Here is a 20,972-nt window from a genome sequence, read left to right as displayed (position 1 = left end):
TACCACAGGTCCAACGCAACATACGCATTTTCGCTGTCTCTAGCCTACGTTCCTGAGCCTTTCTCAATGGCCAGCACTCGGAACCATATAATAATGATGGTCTGATTGCTACACGATAGAATTTACCCTTCAACTTCAAAGGTACATTCTTATCACACAACACCCCTGTAGCAGCCCGCCAACGAAGCCATCCTGTAGAAATACGATGTGTAACATCCGCAGACTTATCACCATTACTCTGAATAATAGAACCCAAGTATTTAAAGGTATTAGTTTGTGGTACACGAGCCTCCACAATACATACAGCAACATCCGCCTCATGAATCTCCTCACTGAAATTGTTTACATTGGAGGGGGACACGGAGACCAAGACAATGTATAAAAAATAAGTAAAATTAGATGAAAAGTGGGTAAAGTGATGGGATCTATCAATATTTAATAATAGATTTGAGATAGTGAAGGAAAGTAGTGGGTGTAATAATAGTTTTTATTGTTAAATATGAGATAGTAGGGGAAGATAGTGGGTGTAATGATGAGAAAAATTTACTATTTATAGTAACGTAAAGAAATGAGAGGGACATCCCAAAATAGTAACCGTAAAGAAATGAGTGGGAGAGAGGGAGTATATTTACTATTTTACATTCTCTTTAGTTTGTTTTCCTCATTGTTTAAAACTGGGAAGCCCGACATAAAAGAACACCAAAATCTCAATGCTTAGCTATTGAAAACTTGAATTTCCTTACATAAAGTGAAATGGCAGCAGGCAGTGGTCGACTAGTTGAGAAGATAGCTAAAACAATAAAGAACGTGGTTGAAAACAAAGGGTCAAGCTGGTGGTACACACCTCACATGGCTGCAGCTTCTCGTGCAATTGCGGAGCGTATTCCCTTGGTTGATATTGTTGTTGAAGTTCGAGACGCAAGGGTACTCCAACCCTTTTCATTTATCGTTGTTGGTTGTTGAATTTTAAGTTTGCTATGTTCGTAGATGCCATGCTCGACAAATTGTCTCAATGAGTTTAGTTTTTAAGAATATTAATGGCGGGACTTAAATTTTTAAGCACATGGGGTGACAGAGATTAGATGTGGTGATTGCTTGTCCATTGTGTCTGGATATGTCTGCGCATTTTTTGTTTAGGTGGTACTTGAAATGAAAATAGTGAACCAAATATATGCGGAAATGTGGAAAACAGTTGGTTCTCAAGGTCATGTGATTTTCGTTAATACCTGATCTCATATGCATGTCATGCTTACTGAGGAACCATGATGTGCATTCACAATCATTTGCTAAAATTTCAACCCTACACCGAAGTTTTGAATAATAGAACTTGCCAACTTGGCAAACTTTCATTCAATAAAATAACGTTTGCTAAAATTTCAACCCTGCAAAGTAATGTTTCTTGGAAGCTAAGCTAGGACATAACATTGATACTGAGTTGTGACAATTCCAGATAAAAATCCAATACCTCAAGCAAGATTTGGACTTGATCAGCTATATGTTATAATTATTTGACTGATTAAAGTAGGAAATGACATCTTGATAGGTTAGATATAAAGTTTATGATACTTAGTACTGAAATTTCTTTTTCCGATTAAAGCTGTAGCCACCAGTAGACCTTAACCAGGTCTGCCTCGGCAAGCATATATGTAGCCTTGTTAGCTTCATATTGGCACTTGGCAGTTCATCTTTTGAACATTTTAAATAAATTCAAACTCGTTAAACTTGTCAAGGTAGCTTAAGTGAGAAGTTATATTTGTATATTTATTAATTACTGTGTTCCTGATGGTCAAGGACGCCGTGTCATAGACCAGTTCCCAGTATCGATTCCAGCCTCCCCATCATATTTGATATGTTTAGTGGCACTTTCATTGTTCATGATTCTGATTTTATGGATTTTTAAGTATGGGGAATTGATAAAGGTGTCTTACTTGTAGATTCCATTTTCATCAACTTTTGAAGAACTAGGATTTTCAAACTCTTCTAAGCATATAATAGTTCTGAACAAGACGGATCTTGCAAATCGGTCACAGACAAAGGTAATGGTTTCTTGTTTAAGTACTCTATTAGTTCAATTGTGCTACATCTTTAATTAAGTACACACAAAGCCTTATATGAATATTTGATAATCGGTTTATATTTTTTGTGCATACTCTTGTACTTTGGGTGAATGAGAAGTGAGTAAAAAATAAAGGTTATGACTGGAAGAAAATTTCTACAGCTTTCTTATTACTGTAATGCGAGTTAATGTAAATATAAAATGCCTGCAAACTCTTATTAAATGTATTATGAAGAAGATACTTGGGAATTTTAGCATCAATTTTGTGAGTTCATGAAAATATTTATTAATTGTGTTACATCTAGTTAGTGTTTTCTAAGAGTACACTTCCAAAACTCATAATTTACTTAAATATCCAGAATCATTGCTTACTGCTAAATTATATTACAATGGTGATGGCATGATGCTGGTATATGTTGTCCTATCTGCTTATTTTGTCTATATTTTTTTATTTCAGAGGTGGACAGGGTACCTAGAGAATCAAAGCCACGTGTGTTGTGAGGTCAATTCCCATAATAAGGACAGCATCAAGGGGGTAATTCTATATGTTCATGAATATCAGGCATTTGCAACTAGCAATCTCTAATAAGCCATTGTAGAAAAGATGTATGATACTATGACTATATAATGAAAAAAAAATTGCTGTCCTCTTTTGTTTGACCTTTTTTGTTTTGGCGTGCTCAACAATATAAATGCTCGAAATGGGACTGTTTTTTAGTCACTGGAGGCCTTATAGTTTAAATACTTTTGTATGTAATCATTCTTCCTTTCGGAATACAATAATGGTAGACAAAGGTTTTCAGTTATGGATTAAGATCTTTTTAGCCACTTTTATATATCAATATTACATTAACATTTCATTGTTAATTTCTCTAGGTTCATATCCATTTTCTGCATCAATTTGAAGACCAAAACATTAAGTGGACAACTGTCTATATCTTATATTATTAGATATATACTGTATATTGTTGTAGACTGATGGTCTTTGCACTTTTCTGTAGCTGAAGGAATTTGCAACTTTTATTAATTTGTATAGTCTGCTGACTGCTGTACATATTAAATATACAATCGCATCTTAGATCCTACATAATAATTAGGGGGTGCAATGTTGCAGTTCCTGAACTTACTACAGTCTGAAGTTAGAGAACTGAAAAGGAATGGCCAGTTTAGCCATACCACAACAGTGATGCTAGTTGGAATTCCCAATAGCGGCAAGTCCGCGCTGGCAAACTCATTGCATCAAATCGGAAGGATTAGTGCAGAAGGTATGAAAATAATAGAATGTGCAAATCAAATTGTTACACTCCCTCCGTCCCATGATAAGTCCCTTTTGAATAAATTATGTATATTGAGAAACTTTAACATCAAACGTAGTTTTCATCTTCATCCAGAGTAATTATCAGTAAATAAGTAATTCCAATGCAAAATTTGACAAATATGTAGAATAAAGTCTATACTTGGCCTTGCTCTTGCAAATAAGCAAATACAAGAAAATTAATGAGAAATAATCATTGACGTTGTATTGAGATTTGATGTGGACAAGTATTGTGGGAGAATCTTTTTTTCCAAGAGACTTGTATTATAGGATGGAGGGAGGAGGAGATGAAAAGCGATAAATGATTATGTTATTTTTGTTTTCTAGTCCTTGTAGTTTCAGTGTAACTTCTATCTCTTGCATATATTTAGAGATGTGCTTCTCTTCTAACATTATGTCATCTTTAACTCTATATATCTTTTGAAGAAAAAGGAAGGTTGAAGCATGCAGCCGTGAGTCCAAATCCAGGGGAAACTAAAGAGATTAGCAGCTTAAAGGTTCAAACCGTTATAATTTAGCCATTTAATTCACATTAAATTAAATAGATTAATAGAAACTCTAAAAAGACTGATCCATATTATTTACGACAAGCAAATTGTTTCTCTGGTCACTTGAAATAAATACTTCGATATATCATATATGTGCTTGTAATTGTCTCTTGTCCTGGTGGAATATGAACTTGGAAGTTGGTGTCTATTTTTAGTTTTTATATAAAGATTAGTTATTTCCTTGTTAAATGACAAACTGGAATTTGAAGGGTGTGATTCATATTATGATTTTTGTTTTTCTGGACCTTTTACATATTTCAAGTTTCAGTAGCAAGTACAAAATTTGCACAATAGAGATTGAGTATCACACTTGGCACGTCTACTTTAATGTCATGAAGTTTACTTAAACTCTTTTTACCCATTAATTTCAGATTGCTAGCCATCCTAACATCTTTGTCTTAGACACTCCTGGCGTTTTACCTCCTGATATAGTTGATGATGACGTGTGCTCCAAATTAGCTTTAACAGGTGCATGTTACTACAATCTTGTTATTCACAGTATTGCCAACACTTCCCCGTGATTGTTAATTTCTGTACCAACAAGCTGATCTTAGAAACTGATATGTAGTTGTTTTATCCTTGTGATCTGGCATTTTAAGAACTCTCATCAACTAATAGATCATGAAAGGTATGCCAAGCTACTTGGACTCCTCACTTTGACCTAAAATACCCTTGTCTTAACACTATAGTCAGGGTATAAGTGATCGATTCTTGAATACAGAATACTGACACTGCATCTTTTTATTTTAATATAAATAATTAGCATGATAATGGGGTAACTATATTAAGCATGTCTCAGACCCTCAGTACATGTCACCTGATATTTCTTGCAAAGTCTAAGACGAATATTATGTGCGCAGAAGTAAATTAAGAATATTCTGCATATACCCAGTATCATTTCTAAATAGGAGACTAATACATTTATACTAAGTGTAGCATATATTGAGAAACTGATCGAGGGGAATTCGTTATTAGTACAGCTAGTTAGTTTGTGTCAGCCTAATTTAACAGGCTCCTTTAAGAAATGATATCGAATATATACAGAATATTCTTCATTTACTCTTAGAATGTGAATATTTAATAGCAAAGTGTACAATAATTTGCAAAGTATCAACAACTAGAAACAACAAAATCAAATTTGCTGAATAAAGATTGTATATGATCCAATTAAGGCCTACTAACACCTTAAGATTTTGGGAGAGTTGGTTACTTAACATTGTATCAGAACTTGGTTTAAGGATGGGTCTCGACTTTGAGTCCTCCAACCCCTTTATTATTTAAATTTAATTGTTGATTTGTCTGATTGTACGAGCGAGGGGAGTGTTGAATAGATTTATTATATGATCTAACTATCAAATTAAGGCCTACTTCTAACATTATAAGGTTTCGGGGGTGTTCGTTACTTAACAGTACTATAGATAGATTTAATTGTCATACTGCTATTCCTCTTCAGATTTGGTTTTTCATGCAGGAGCTATAGCTGACTGTCTAGTTGGGGAGCTAAAACTTGCACAATATTTTTTAACCATTCTCAGCACAAGCAATGAGTACAAGAGGTGGGTAAAATTGCCCAGCATGAAGAAAAAAATCTTACCAGGTGATCAACAAAGAAATTGTTCTGCTGTATCTGAGACTAAAACAGGGCGTAAAAAGCAAGTACCAGATCACACACAGGTCTGTGCTCTAATTTAGTTCACTTGAGCAATTTGTGGTGGTTAAGTGGCTAAACTTAATGATCTTCAAAAACTCTATGATTGCTTACCATCTATAGGATTATAATTGTGCCAAAAATAATTTGCTATGCCTAATAGCTAAATGCTGTGCATTTGGTGTTTTGGCAACTGAACCGAAATGTATTTCAGTTTCCTAAAACCAAAATTACTAAATTTCTCCTACCGGACGACATACCAAATTATTGCGATTTTATTATCGAACCATAAATAGTTACAGGTCTATGACTCTATGCCTAAATGACCATGTAATTACTACCCATTATAATATCACAAAGTTATTTTAGTGGCATGTTTATCCATATATGCACATTGTCTGACATATGAGTCAACTTTTAAGCTCAGAGCCTCAGACAGATGCAAATCTCACCCCACCTATCATAATTCTCATATCCTTGTTTTTAGGATTATATATGGAATTCTGTTTAATCCATCATTTTAGATGTTTTATTAAATGAAAACTGTTTTATCTCCATTTGTGTGCTAATGTTCTACACTCGCTTAAGATGAGTCTATATCAATTCAGCCTTCAGGGCATCCATGTTATTAATTATGTCAATTTTCTTTAAGCACAAAAGTGGGTCTAAAACTATCCCAAACACCATTGTGAAAAGTTGTGTAGCTCAAAAGCATAATTTTGGGTCCGATGGGCTCCTGTGTTGCTTGAGTTTTCTTTGTGTAAGATGATTAAAAGGTAGTGCGATATTTAACAGTGTTGTTACATACTTTCCCTGGGAATTACATTTTATGTATGAAAATAGTTGTATTTTATGGCAACTGATATTTCTATTACCCTCCACCCCATGATAACTAATATTTATACCTGGAGAGACAACTCCAAACTACAAGTATAACCGCTATCCAGTTATAGCTGACCGAGGATAGTCTGTAATATAATAAGACCAGGAGAACAAATGATTAAGAGTTTATGTTTGTGAAACTCAGCAGTCAGTACAATATTGTGTTCTTGCCCCTGCACCTTATATGTAATCAATGCAATACTGTTTGGACTTGGGGTTCATATATTTGTCGTAAGTTACTTGTAGGCTAACCCCTGGCTCAAGCATAACATATTTTGATTGCTCTACTAGTGATATGACATTGCTTTAAAAAGCAAGAATTGTGGGCTAAATGAAGCATCTCATTTTATATTATTAGTATTAGTATGAGTTTAGCAGTTAACTTATCCAGTAATTATGCGGTTCTTGTGTGGTAATTTGCCAAATTCTCAGGCTCCCATCTCTCTGCAGGAAACTAGGATTACTCTTTAACATTTTGCATCTTCATATAAAATATGATACTCCTACTATTTAGTTGTTGACTTCAAAGTGAAATTAATGTTTAATTCTTTGTTAGGACTCTGTAGTAAATGATGTACGTCAAACACTTTTCGAGACGATATCATCTTTTAGTGAAGATCTGGAAGATGAGGCGAATTTCGTAAAACTATATGGGTTGCAGCTTACGGGACTGCATAAAGCTCTTCAGGTGGTTCCAGGTATAGGTGAAGACTCTGACTGTATAGTTGGTAAAAAGCTGCTTAATCTGTTTAGAACTGGAAGGCTTGGTCACTACACTCTAGACCAGCTTCCTTCTAATGTTTAATCACTCTCTCCAGTTTTGTCTGCACAGTGCACTGTGGCTATCCATTCAAAAAGTGCTCAAAATGCTGCTGCTTTTTAAAAAAAATGTATAGAAAGATCTGCAAAACAATTAAAAAGTTTATCTAATTTAAAGTATTCTGAAATTTTAGCATTTAAAGTGAAAAGAAATGATAGCCTAATATCCTTTCAAAAATATGAATAAAAAAAAAACTCCCAACCAGTTTGTCTAATTTTTACAACAATACTTGTTTTACCATCATATTTTCTAACAGCACATCAATTTTGAACAATATTCCAAAAAGACCCTTAAAAAATAGTGTCCCCTGTTTTTGGAAAGAACTTATTTTCAACTTTTGCCGGTGCCACAAATTTCACCATCAAAAATCACAAAAATTATTATTTTTTTATATTATACCTCAAAATATATAAATATGAAAAAAATAATCAGTATTTATCTCAACAACACTTTTTTTACCTATACTTTCACAACACCTTGAACAGCAATCCAAACAGAGCTTGAGTGTCACAACAACTCTGTAATATACTCAAAACTATATAGCAGTAACATAAAAACGTAATGTTAGTAGTAAAATATGTAATCGCTTCTTATAAAAGATGAAAAGTAATTATCTCCAAAAGAACTGAGTGACATGGTTTCTCTAAAAAATAACTTTTAAATCAAAATTTTATATTTAGAAAAGCTTTTTTCTGATTACTAAATAATTTTTTACCTATTCTTTCTGGAAAAAGCTTATGTTGTCTGCAAGAACCAAACGGGTTGTCGTTTGTTATCTTTGCCTGTCATTTGTTATCTTCGTTGATCCAGAAAATTGTCCAGCCCACTTCTTGAAAGGCCTAATCATTATACAATCCCATTTTAAGCTGCCGGCCTCATTCATATTGCGTCTCTGCTTTTTATCTACTACAGGAAAAAAGGAGAAAAAAAGGTGATTACATTAAAATTATGAATTTTAATAAAATCCTTGATCCGATTAAATGTTTCGCAAATTCTTCAATTTTTTAGGGTGAGCAAATTCTTCAAAATTAACAGAGAGACAACAATCTGCTTGACAATTAAATTCTTGTTTTAAGAAAGAATAATTATAACTCATTTCATCATATTTAGTGTTCTAAAATTTTCGATTTATTAAAAATCCATGAATAATCCTCTAAAAATATATCATTTATTACAAATTACGCTCCGATTTGATTTGAAATTCCCAATTTATCGAAAAAAAACTCCAATAAATTTTGAATCACCATTTAATCGATGATTCCCGATTTATATCATCATTCTTTCATGCATAAACGCCTGTTTCATAGTGATAACCATGGGAACATACAAAATCTTATTTAAATCATTTTCTAAATATCGTAAATCAAGTGATTAACCAACTGATCTTGAGCTTAATTAACAATATCCAGAGAGATTTGATAAGTGGGTCATAATTAAAAAAAAATACTATGCTTGACCATGCTATTTTTCTTCACAAAGATGAAAGAAAGGTCTTTGTTTGAAATTTTGTTGGCAAACAGGAACCAAATTGAATTCAATGAACTCTAACTACAATTCCAGCACCGGCATTTGGATTCGACCCTACAAAATCAATTCACAGATACTTAAACTCGACACTTGTAATTCCATCATTTGACATGTGTGAACCTAAAAGTAATTACACTTAATTACTTATTTAAACCCCTTAAATCTTCTTAATCAAACTCTATTCTCTCGCTTTCCGTCAACGTAATATGAATTACTTATATTACGAGTCATATGCATGGCAGCTGTTTTCCTCGCTTATTTTTGTTGCTATTATCTTTAAGAATAATTTTGTTGGTTAATTCATTTGTACAATGATTTTGACGTCTTAAAAATTTGCACGATTACATATTCCTTACTTATATTGACTGTTTTATATTAGAAAAATGCTTTCTTTTAGAATACTCTTTAAATCCACACACGTGACTATTTTCACGCCCGGATACAAAATATATAGAAAAAATATATATATCATTATATTATATTATGTTATATTATATTATGAGCGTGTTTGGGTGAGTTCTTTTTTTCCTCCAAATTTAAGACCTTATTTTTTAAAAAAAATACATATTTTAGATTTTTTCAATATAAATATTAAGAAGGTGTTTTATATTCGTTATTTAACAAAAAAATAAGGATTTATTTCCGAAAAAAAATACAATATTATATATCTTTTCCCTCGAATAAGTTCTTAAGTCTGAAAAAATAAGATTAGCCACTCCTGCGTCCCAATTTATTTATCTTGTTTGTTTTTTTATATATTTAAATTTTAGTCAAGATTTTGTCAATTTAATCATGAAAAAATCAAATAAAACAAATAAATTAGGACAGAGGTAGAATATCATAAATCCCCTGTTAATCATTAATCTTTGGAGATGAATTTTATACACATTTTTCTCCAGTTCACGATCACGAAGTTAGTGAAATTCTCTCTTTTTCTAGTATATTCAATCTCATATTATAATACATTAATATATTATTATATACTCCGATGATGTTGGATGGACCGTTTGGAATGCGACATTTCCCATTTGTAATTTAATTGTTCATAGTACATGCGCGGTAATTAGTGATTAAATGCATAATTAGCCTTAAGTCTCCGAGTTAGATGTTTCGTGTCGGCAAGATATATGATACTGGTACTCATTTTGCTTAATATTTTAATATTAAGTACTTGGTTAATCTTTGTTCCACGTACTAATTAACTTTTGAATATGTTTGGGAATTTCTGCTTCAAAATTCAAAGCTAGGTGTTACCGGGAGTGTTTGTCTGTTTGACCACAACAATACGGTATTACTCGTACATGGCTTCATTTGTCCATTAATTTAAAGCTTCAACCATTTTCGATGACGGAAATTTAAAGTTAAAAATTCTGGAGACATGAATTACTAATAAACTTTATAAAAAATATATAAAATTTATGCAATTTAGTATAATTTTTTTATAGCTAACATAATTTTAGCCAATCTCAAACAGTGACTATATTTATTGAGCTTATACGGGAGATTCTATATATTTAGTTAAGATATTAAAATAATATATATTCAACATCACATATTTTATTTTAATAATATATTTTTTATTTAAAAGTACAATCATCATTACAATAAAAAGCACAATTTTACGTAATCACTATTATATACTATTCTATTTAACTATTTTAGAATTTTTTGCTAAAAAAGAATTAAAGATATGATAAGTAAAAATTAATATTAATATGTCAAATGGAAACTCAACTCCAAATAGACGCTCGATGTTTGTCGAACTAATGAAGATACACAACATCTCGCACTGTATCAAATAATATATTTTATTAATTACAATATAGAATAATAATATATTAAACTTTTTGATCAAGAATAATATGTATTAATTTTAAAATTTAAAATATAGCTAACTCCGTTAGGATGAGAACATCAAAAATGATTGTCTTAGATAATATAAATTATAAAATATGAATATTTGTTGTAATTGGAAGATATCACGTTAAGATTCAATACGCTATAATGGTTAGATAAATATATCAAAATATAAAAATAAAATGAAGGATTTTGTTGAATTGTCCAATGTATTTTAAATTTTATGAAATCCCATAAAATATGATGAAATTTTGTGAGATTATGCTTAATCCTAAAAAAATTATATCAACTCTGTCACATTTTATTAAATATCCAAACAAAATTTAAATTTAAATCAAATACAATTTATTAAATTATATTACTTTAAAATAATTCATTAAAATTTCAATAAAATACACTTTTAAGTAACTTTGGTACTGTACCATGAAAAGCCACACCAAAGTTTAGGATAAAACATGTTTCGAACGTAGGAGCCCGCACAAGAGCATGTGGGGCCAACAAAACCTGCCAGAATCCAATAAGATTTTTTCTTCTTCCGGATCCAATAAGATATTTTGAATCAACTTAATCCTACTGTACTCCTCCCTTTAACAGAAGCATTTATTTCGACTTTTTTCTTTCATGGCCAATTGGCCATGCCTTCTGTGGTGGAATATATACAGGGAATTCACTAGAAATACGTTTTTAAATAAACCATTTATAAAATTACGTCATTAAATTTTATTGTATTTTTATTGTTTTACAATTTTTTTTTCATTTTTATGACCAACTTCGTAAATTCTTCCTTCTCCTCATCTTCTCATATATACCATGCATTTTCATCTTCTTGTAGATCCTTGGATTTCTATTCATTTTCATCGTTCCGTCGTTGATCGTGTCCTAGAGTATAGTCGTTGGGCCATACTTTGATGTCCTATTTCAAATTGAGGTCGTTAGTCCTCGATTTGCGAGATTTTGGAGCGGTTGGGCGGAGATGTTGACGGCGCTAGAGTTGATGGAGATGGTGGAATTGTCGTAGCAGATGGAGCTAGAGTTAGTGGTGAAGGATTGTGATTGTTTTTAATTGATTTTAGTTGATTTTGTGATATTGATACTAGCCGCGCATGAGGACTCTTTTTCGTCGTTCGTAACTACTTGCAACTTATTTTGGAATTAAATATAATTTTCAAGAGAATTTTTCAAAATTACATTTGTGGTTGCGGACTGCTACTACTGTAGTTGCACATATGGTTATAAAAAAACCACCGGATTTTTGAATTTTTTTGAAAGATAATTTTTATAATTTGTTTTAAAAAATGATAGCATTTTTGCAAAAATTCTTTTTGATGTGGGTATATGTGAAAAAATCCTAGATATATGAAAATTTTCAACAATTTCTTGTAATGAATTTGTTAACATAAAATTTTCTTCAAAAAATAATTTTGAAAATTAATATATAAAAATATATTATCTTTATCTCAAATCACATGTGAAAAATTTAAATTTAAATATCTTAAAACATAAAGAGTATAGTTTAGTTAATATCATAAACTTTGCTATTATTTTCCATAGTTCCTTGCTAACTACTAAGTTTACTTTTATTTAATATTAAAATTTTATGTTATCTAAAACAATTTTTATTTTTTTAGGGGTAGTATAGTTCGTGAAATTATATGAGATTGAAACTGAAAATCGAATGAGATATTTTTCGTTTGATTGATTGCTAAAGAAATATGTTTAATATAATTAATTTAAATCAATTTAGATATTAGTTTAGTCTTACGTCATTGATTTAATTTTAATAAATATATATATATATATTATTATTTAAATAGTAATGAAATATTAGACTTAAAATTCATTCCTCATACTACCATATGTCCATATCCCTCCCACTATGCGTTTCAAAAATTAGACTAGTCTTTTACACAACACAACAAACTTACACGAAAATTGTGGGTGAATTTATATTATATGTTTATGATATGAAATTACGTATGAAAATTACTCCTTCCGCATGTCCCTTTTGATTTTTAACCAGTCAAATAATTTATATATATTTAAACTAAATATATTAAATTAATTATATATTTTTTAAATTAGTATCGTCTATCGGATGCTACTAGACGATCAACGGTGACTGGAGGATGACCAGGAATTATCGGGTCAGACTTATAAAACAGTCGTTCATGACAACTGATGAGTAACCTAAACTCTTATAATTAGTAGGTGCAGACCGATAAGATGCACAAAATATCTTGTCATATTTCTAATGATAAAAATAAAAAATAGCAGCAGAAAGCGAATGATGTTAACAAGGTACATTTCCTTGTTATAGCGTGATAAAAAATGGTGGAAGTAGAATTGATATCCAGCTAAGGAGATGACCAAAAATAAGCTTTGCAGGATACAGCTGTGTCCAGAACTTGTTAATTAGAGGCATCATCATTTGTTTAAATATGTGCTTCTCATCACCATTGATGTTCATGCTAATACTATAGTAGCATCATAATTCAGTGGAAGTTGACATTTTAATTTGCTTAGTGGGATAAATAAAGAGCTAACTGCAAGTATTTCATTGTTAATGCTCATACTGCGCATATTGCATTTAGGCATTATGTGATTTTTATAATATTATCATGGAATGACCCTGGTGGCCTGGTCATAGAACTGGAAAATATGAGCCTGATGCAAGTTTTATTTTCTTGTCTGGTGGTTTATTTGCTGGGACTATTGAGTTCAACTTTTTTACTTGGCTTCAAACCTGATCTGAATTTTATTGTAGATATATGTAGACAGGGTGATGCCATGCTGATCTATGGTACTTGTGTAACAATATAATTAATTGATTAATTAATAATACATACATACATACATACATATACAGCGTATTACTCCAATACAAACCAAATTACCCTAAGAACCACCAAGTACACTCCAATTTGACTATGAGCACTCCATAATTGCTAACTGCACTTCACTTCATATTTTTATTTTTATTTTTTTTATTTTTTAGGAGATCCACTACTGACGTGGCAGCAGGCCCAGTGCTGACGTGGCATGACTACTGACATGGCACTGATGTCATGTTAAAATGGCAGCCTGGTGGGCTTCGGTGCTGACTTGGCAGCCTGGATGGACTCCAGTGCTGACGTGGCAGCTGACTTGGCGGTTGGGCGGGGTACCATTGCTGACGTGACATTTGGGTGGAAAGTGTAAGTTTTGAAAAGTTGATGACAAAACTAGGGGGTGCATAATGTAAGTTTTGAAATGTACAAGGAGATATTTGATCACTTTAAAACTAGTTTTTAGGTTTTTAGGCTAATAATGGTTTGTATTTGAGCATCTCCCTATATATATATATATATATATATATATATATATATATATATATATATATATATATATATATATATATATATATATATATATATATATAGGCTCATGATCAAATAGAAACCAATTTTAAAATAAAAACTAGAAACCAATACAAGTTAGTGATATTCTCAGTACAATTTAGTGATATTCTCTTTAGGATTTAGTGATCTGTGTTGAACGAATTAGTGAAAACTTAATCTCCAGATATGTTCCAGCTTAGAATCTCCAGATCTGTTCACGTTTTCGATTCAGATGATGGTGATAGTGGTGGAGATGGTGGAGGTGAAGGTGGAGATGAAGGAAAGATGATTGTAGCGGAGGTTTGGGCGGCTTGAAGTAGGGGGTTGGAGCGTTGCCGGAATAGTGGCGGCTTCGCGTTTGAAGTTGAGTCGAGGTGGAGAAAGAAGTATGAACGGGGCTGAAGGAGGTTAAAACAACGATTAAGATGGGGCTAGTGAAGATGGAGGTGGAGGTTGTGTTGTTAGAGAAATAATGGAGGTGGAGGTGGAGATGGAGGTGGTGGTTATGGAGGGGGCGGGCGGCATAGAGGTGGTAGTGGTTATGAAGGAGGCGACGACGGAGGTGGTGGCGGTGGAGATGGGGTTGGTGAAGATGAAGGTGGGGTTGGTGAAGATGAAGATGGAGATGGGGTTGTTTAAGAATTTAGTGGTATTTGCTTTAGGATTTAGTGATATTTCAGTTTGGTTTTTAGTTTCTAGGATAAGGAGGTTTCTATTGGAGTAGTACTATATATATATATATATATATATATATATATATATATATATATATATATATATATATATATATATATTTTCTGGCTGTGGGGGTAACGATAAGGCCTAACCCCTACTGGTTCACTGCCATGCTTCAGGTTAATGGCATGTTCGTGCCCCCGTTGTGGAGGTAAACCCTGCGGCTCAGCAAACACCCCCTTGAACCGGTGCAACAGTGGTTCCATGGCCTCCGGAGTCGAGTTCTCAGTGGCCTCCAGTCTACTATATTCCACCCAATAACCCCCACCAGATTTCCTCAAACTTTTCAGCATTGCCTTCATAGACACTTGTGAGCACACTAGAGTAGGATCGCCAACCAACTGAATCTTGCTGCCCCCCATGTCAAACTACATTACTTGAGACTTCCAATTAGTAGTAACTGGACCTATTGTTTCGAGCCACTGAATCCCCAAAATTACATCGGCAGAACCCAAGTCTAGTGGTAAAAAATCATCACAAACCACGACCTTACCATCCAACTGTAAACTAACTTGACAGCAAACCCCCTTGCCTTTGATGTAGTCCCCATTACCCAAACAAACGCCAAACGAGCCTGAATTATCAATCGATATCCCCAGTTCGTGAACTAACCGTAATGATAAGAAATTATGGGTGGCACCCGGATCCACCATTACAATTACTGCTCTATCATCAATTTGACCCCTCAATTTTATTGTTTTTGGATTAGAAATCCCAATCACTGAATTTAGAGATATCTCTGTAGTGAGTTCCTCCGTCGGAGACGAGGGAGGATCTGTGCTAGCCCCATCGACTCCATCCTCCTCCTCGTCATCAATCAGAATGACACTGAGTTCCTTTCGTCTACAGCGGTGCCCTTGAGTCCACTTATCATCACAGTGGAAACAAATCCCCTTCGCCTTCTTTTCTAAGAGTTCCTTGTCCGTAAGCCTACGAAATTCCTGAGTTTTCATAGAACCAACAGAGCCTGTTGTTTTTGGTGAGTATGTGGACGCCTGAGACTCCGAGTAAGATGAACTCCAACTTCGGGGTTGAGTGAGGGTACTAGGCTGGGCAAGGGAAGATATCGAGCAAGCAATGCTCCCCTTATGACTCCCCCCTGACAGATTTGGCTTAACATTTCCCAGTGGTGTTTTGTTTGGTGAACTAACCCTATTACGATCCTCAACACGCCCCGCTAACTCCATGGCCTGTTCCAAATTCATAGGGTTTAGAAGGCGAACTTCCACCCGAATCTCTTCCTTGAGGCCATTCAGAAACTAACCCAAGAGGATCTGCTCCGATATGTGGTCAAGAGGAGCCGCCGTCTCAATAAACTGGCGTTTATACTCCTGTACAGATGTGGTCTGAGTGGTGGCCAACCACTGTTCGTACAGTGACCCCCCATGGGCTGGCCGAAACTGGCGTAGTACAAAAGTCTTAAAATCCGCCCAAACCCTAATAGGCCGCCTCTTCTGCTCCCATTGATACCAGCGAAGAGCATCCCCTTCGAGGGCTACGACAACTGAATCCAACATTTCTGCCTCCGATAACTTGTAAAACCGAAAATAACGTTCCACCCGGAGAATCCATCCACCCGGGTCACGCCCTTCAAAAACAGGCATATCCAGTTTACGGTAACGCCAATTACCCGGTCCTCCGGACCCTCCACCTCCAAAAGTGCCCACTGCACCCAGTACACCACCCACACTCCCGTGGCCACCCGAACCGCCAATCGACGCTGAACCCATGGCCTGGTGAGTAGATTCAGGGGTCTCAACCGGTGGATCTGGAGGAAGGTGAAGCCCTACTAACGCAGATCTGATCTCTGACTGAAACTTCAGTTGATCTCTGCGAATCAAGTTGATAAACTGCTCCTGATGCTCTCGAGCACGATTAACACGACCCTCCAACCGCATCGCGAGGGCATCCATGTCATCTCCCTGTTTTTGGGCCGCCGCTGACTGACCCTCCAACAAAATCTCAGTCAACGAGTGTTTCATCGACTGCATCGCGGCCTCGACGGCTTGAGAGACCATCGCCGCCATCATTTGTTCCATCTCAGCCGCTTTGGCTTCCAACTGCTCAAAACGTTGCGCCGCCGTCGGAGGTCCCATAGGATTAGGGCTCTGATACCACTTGTGATGGAACAACTATAATACTACTGATAATAAACGGAAAATCACTGTCCCAGCACTGAACTAAACCTCAACTCCACAATTTCAACGGAAAACTACTAAGTAACTGAGACAGAATAATAGAAGATAGGTATGGACTTTCGAGAGGTCCACGCTCTCCACTCAATTGCAGCTATCACAATAATCAGATGAAACCCTAATCCCCTTCTTTCTCCCTTTTATACCCTCTAGTTGCAAAGACCATCCTGCCCTCCACTGTTCTCTGTCTGGACCCTTTTACCCCTTCTTGCATATACTTGTCCATCTGTCCTGATATGTGGGTGCATGACATATACACACGTATAAATTCTGAGAGAATGATATTTTTAGGATTCCGAGAGATAATGCAAGTTATACAATCAATATATTACAATATTTATTATTTTACAAAGCATGTCATAAATAGCGTTGTTTCATAATATCTAAAAAATGTACGATTTGCAAGATAGACACGTCTTGCACAACTTATATTTTGCAATGTCATGCTTGCAAAACATATATGAATTTTAATATTTTTAATTACATAATGTTTTTCATAGAATATTAGTTATAAAAGTATAATTTTAATTGCAGAACATGCATAGTCTCCCGAATCTGTTGCAAGAGCATTAACAGTAGAGCAACAATAGCACTTGAAAAAGAGATTCCTTCAAAACCTTCTCGATGTGGGATAAATAGAATTGTCCTACTTCATTGTGCAAAATTTATCTATTTCTTTTTATATTAAAACTTTAAAACAAAATTCAATTGTCTATAATATTGAAGCTAAGAGAAAGTTATAAATTTTTTAAGTAGAAACTAAAGCTAAGTTGGGTTTATATAGACATTGAAGGGAAGTTTGTTTTAATATGTAATCAACGCAGGATATATGCATCTTGTATATAAAAAGGAGAACTCATAACTCACATTGGCAAGAGAAAAGGAAAACAGGGAATATAAAGTAAGAGCCAAAACTATGATTAATAAGAACTTGTTGATCTTAGCAAGACATGCATCTCTTGTGAATCCCTTGGCACTCAGGCGCCATGCTTAAGCGTGAATTAATAATAATAAAATAAAATGGGTTTGTTTCAAAAAAAAAATAATAATAAAATAAAATGGGTATTTATCAAATATACCTCTTTATAATATTTTAATTGTAATAATACAATATTCTCTCAAAAATTGTATATTTACTTTCTTTTTTAAATCTCAAAAACTTATTTGCATATTATGTTATGGCTGCCTGTCTTTCTCATTCTTCCATGTCTTGCTCACTCTCTGTCACTCTCCTCCCTCTATATTCTGCCTCCATATCTCCTCACACCATCTCCCTCTCTCTCCTCGCTCTTTTCTCCTTTCTCTCTGTTTCATCTTTTTCATTGCCAGCTCTCTCAAACTTCAATTGATGAGACAATTTTTTTGATTATGTTTTCAGATCTTGGGGAAATCAAATTGATTCCAAAAAATGATAAATAGATGAGAAAGATGAGTGGAGAAAGATGGTGGACACATACAAGATGAGTCCATGTAAGTAAAGGCCGGAGTAGAAGTTTTATGTACTCACGATGTGCTTTTGTTTCTTGTTATGCTTCATATTTTTAGGAAATTTTAGTTGCTGCGAATGCTTTGATCGCAATATTTGTTGATTTTGTTTTGGCCCCGCAAGAGTATATATTTTTTTGACTTTGCAATTAGTTGCAACTTATTATGCAACTTAATATAATTTTAGCAATTTTTTTTAAAATTACATATGTAGTTGCAAGTATGTATGGTTGCTCGTAGTCGCAGATTTGGTTGCATACGCAAAATCGTAATTCTGCAAAAATATTAATTGAACGCTAGTATTTTTACAATTTGTTCTACGAAAATGATACTCCCTCCGTCTCTGAATACTTTTCTTGTTTGTACTTTTCACGTTTGCCAACACACACTTTCAATCGTTAATATCTTTTATTTCGTAGTAGCATTAAATATAAAAACTTCACCGTATTAAAGTACTCGTGAATACGAATCTAACAAGATCACTCATGACTATATTTAGTTTTATAGATTAAATGTAAATTAGTAATTTGTCTCATATTATGAACAGTACCGACATCCCAAATAGGAAAAGAATAAAGAAACGGAGGGAGTATTATTTTTGCAAAAATTCTTTTTGATTTGGATATTTATGAAAATAGCCTAAATGAAATCGTGAATATTTTAAGGAACGAAGTTATTAGATTCAAGATTTAGTTTAGAATTGAACGTTGTGCTAAATATATATTGTACCCACTTGTGTACTCGTGAATGTGGTTGAACACTCATACTCATTTTTAATCTGAGAACTAATTTGATGACTCTGGATGAAATATTGATTTTGATCATTAAGATTTGTGAACAAAATTCGATTGAACCGTGCGTTGTATGCTTAATGAGATTTATAAGTTCATCCCTTTTTATTTCACTAATTCTACATGAAAAAATTCTGGAAAAGGATTTTCAAGTAAGGGTAAAAATGTGATGGACTGAAGTATTAAACTTTGTTGGATTTGCAAGTAGAATTTTACTACAAGTATTATGTGATCGAAAGAAATATTTCAACATGCATTCGTATTAAACTTGTATTCAGAACTTTTAGACACTTATGATATAAGACTTTTAATATAAGTTAAACAGTTATGTTGTAATGTTAAATTTATTGAAATATATTTTAGTTTGTTTCGTCCTCCGAGGCGCCACGATATTCTACTCTCACCTTAATTTATAATAAGTTATATGTTACTTTTCTTAAAAAAAACCTTCAATATATTAAAAAGTTTTTATAACACTTCATATATGATAAAAAAAAATATTTTACTAAGAACAAAATCATGAAACTTAAAACAAACTTAATCTATATTAAATCACATTGAAAATTTTAGAAATAAATGTTAAAGAAAGAATAAAATTAGAAATAGAATCTTCATACATGATAAAATTTACCATGCATCTTTAATTAGAATTCATTATTAAATTCATTTCAAGTATTATTATTATTTATAATAAATATCTAATTGACTTAAAACTAGACTAAAAATAAAAATACCGCAAGTTTCTATAATATTAGTTTGGTGGACTTAAATTAAAATCATTTGGGCACTGTTGTCTGTGTTTGTCACCTCTGACTAATTTGCTCACGTAAATTTGATTTCATGTTTATTAGCTGGAAAATCACTTATTTCATGGACTTGTGGGAACTAAAATGTGAAGTAGATGTAAAACCATTCTCAATCTTCCCCCAAGTTATTAGTCAAACTTAATAGTTTAGCGTGATTTATAATATCATTTGGGGCAAAATTATCGTACTTCCATGTTTATATTTGGATCGAGAGTCTGGCTATATATTCAAAATATTTATTATGAATAAAAATTATAATTTAAATCCTTATAAAAAATTAAAAATTAACTACAAATTATATATATATATATATATATATATATTATAAGTAAATAACATTGTGATATGTTGTTTAAAGATGCATTTAAATCGTTAAAATAAATGAGAATCACTAATAATAGGTAACATATAAATATAAAGTTAATAAAAATAAGAAAGGTATGAAATTTCATGGCGTGGTTACTGTTTAATAAAATATTAAATATTTAATTTAAACACATACTAACATGCTTGATAAGGATTACTTTTCTTATCCGTCTTGTTAATTATGAAACAAAGACCTTCTAAATTATATTATATTAAATATAGAGAATAATAAATATATTGTATCCAAAAAGTTTTCAAAAAATTATTTACATATGTTCATAAGTTTATATATATGGATTAGCAACTATATTCTTTATATTGTGTTATTGGTAAATATACTAAACATTTCACAAACATAATTTCCTATGCAAATAAGACTTTGATTATATGTTTAATACTAAGTCGGAGAAAAATATAGTGGACTATGCAAAAAGTAAAAGCAACCAACCAGAAATCTGTAACCAAAGAAGTCAAAAGGGGTCAATTTAAGAAATAAGAACATAGGATGTCCCATTTGGATCAAAGTGTGCAAACATGGTCCAAAGCGCGTCCTAAACAGAAGAC

At 33.1% G+C, this 20,972-nt stretch overlaps 1 protein-coding gene across 1 annotated transcript; it reads left to right on the top strand.

Annotated features, from left to right (window-relative positions):
- Positions 1 to 583: 583 nt before the first annotated feature.
- Positions 584 to 7,381, top strand: LOC108194184 (DAR GTPase 2, mitochondrial). Its single transcript, XM_017361102.2, has 8 exons — positions 584 to 924; positions 1,935 to 2,036; positions 2,514 to 2,591; positions 3,171 to 3,321; positions 3,798 to 3,868; positions 4,291 to 4,387; positions 5,391 to 5,593; positions 7,006 to 7,381. Exons 1-8 carry the CDS (start codon positions 754 to 756, stop codon positions 7,252 to 7,254), a joined length of 1,122 nt encoding a protein of 373 aa, XP_017216591.1. The 5' UTR covers positions 584 to 753; the 3' UTR covers positions 7,255 to 7,381.
- The last annotated feature ends 13,591 nt before the right edge of the window (positions 7,382 to 20,972 follow it).

This window comes from Daucus carota, chromosome 7, assembly GCF_001625215.2.
Source record: "Daucus carota subsp. sativus chromosome 7, DH1 v3.0, whole genome shotgun sequence".
NCBI classification, from domain to species: Eukaryota; Viridiplantae; Streptophyta; class Magnoliopsida; order Apiales; family Apiaceae; genus Daucus; species Daucus carota.
The sequence above is the reverse complement of the archived record's forward strand: the minus strand, read 5'-3'. Positions and strand labels throughout refer to the sequence as shown.

Bases quoted from the DNA above. Each gene is read 5' to 3' on its own strand.
- LOC108194184 (XM_017361102.2), top strand. From the start codon at position 754: ATGGCAGCAGGCAGTGGTCGACTAGTTGAGAAGATAGCTAAAACAATA. The intron at 2,592-3,170 runs GTAATTCTATAT...GCAATGTTGCAG, and splicing joins ATAAGGACAGCATCAAGGGG to TTCCTGAACTTACTACAGTC. The intron at 5,594-7,005 runs GTCTGTGCTCTA...ATTCTTTGTTAG, and splicing joins AAGTACCAGATCACACACAG to GACTCTGTAGTAAATGATGT.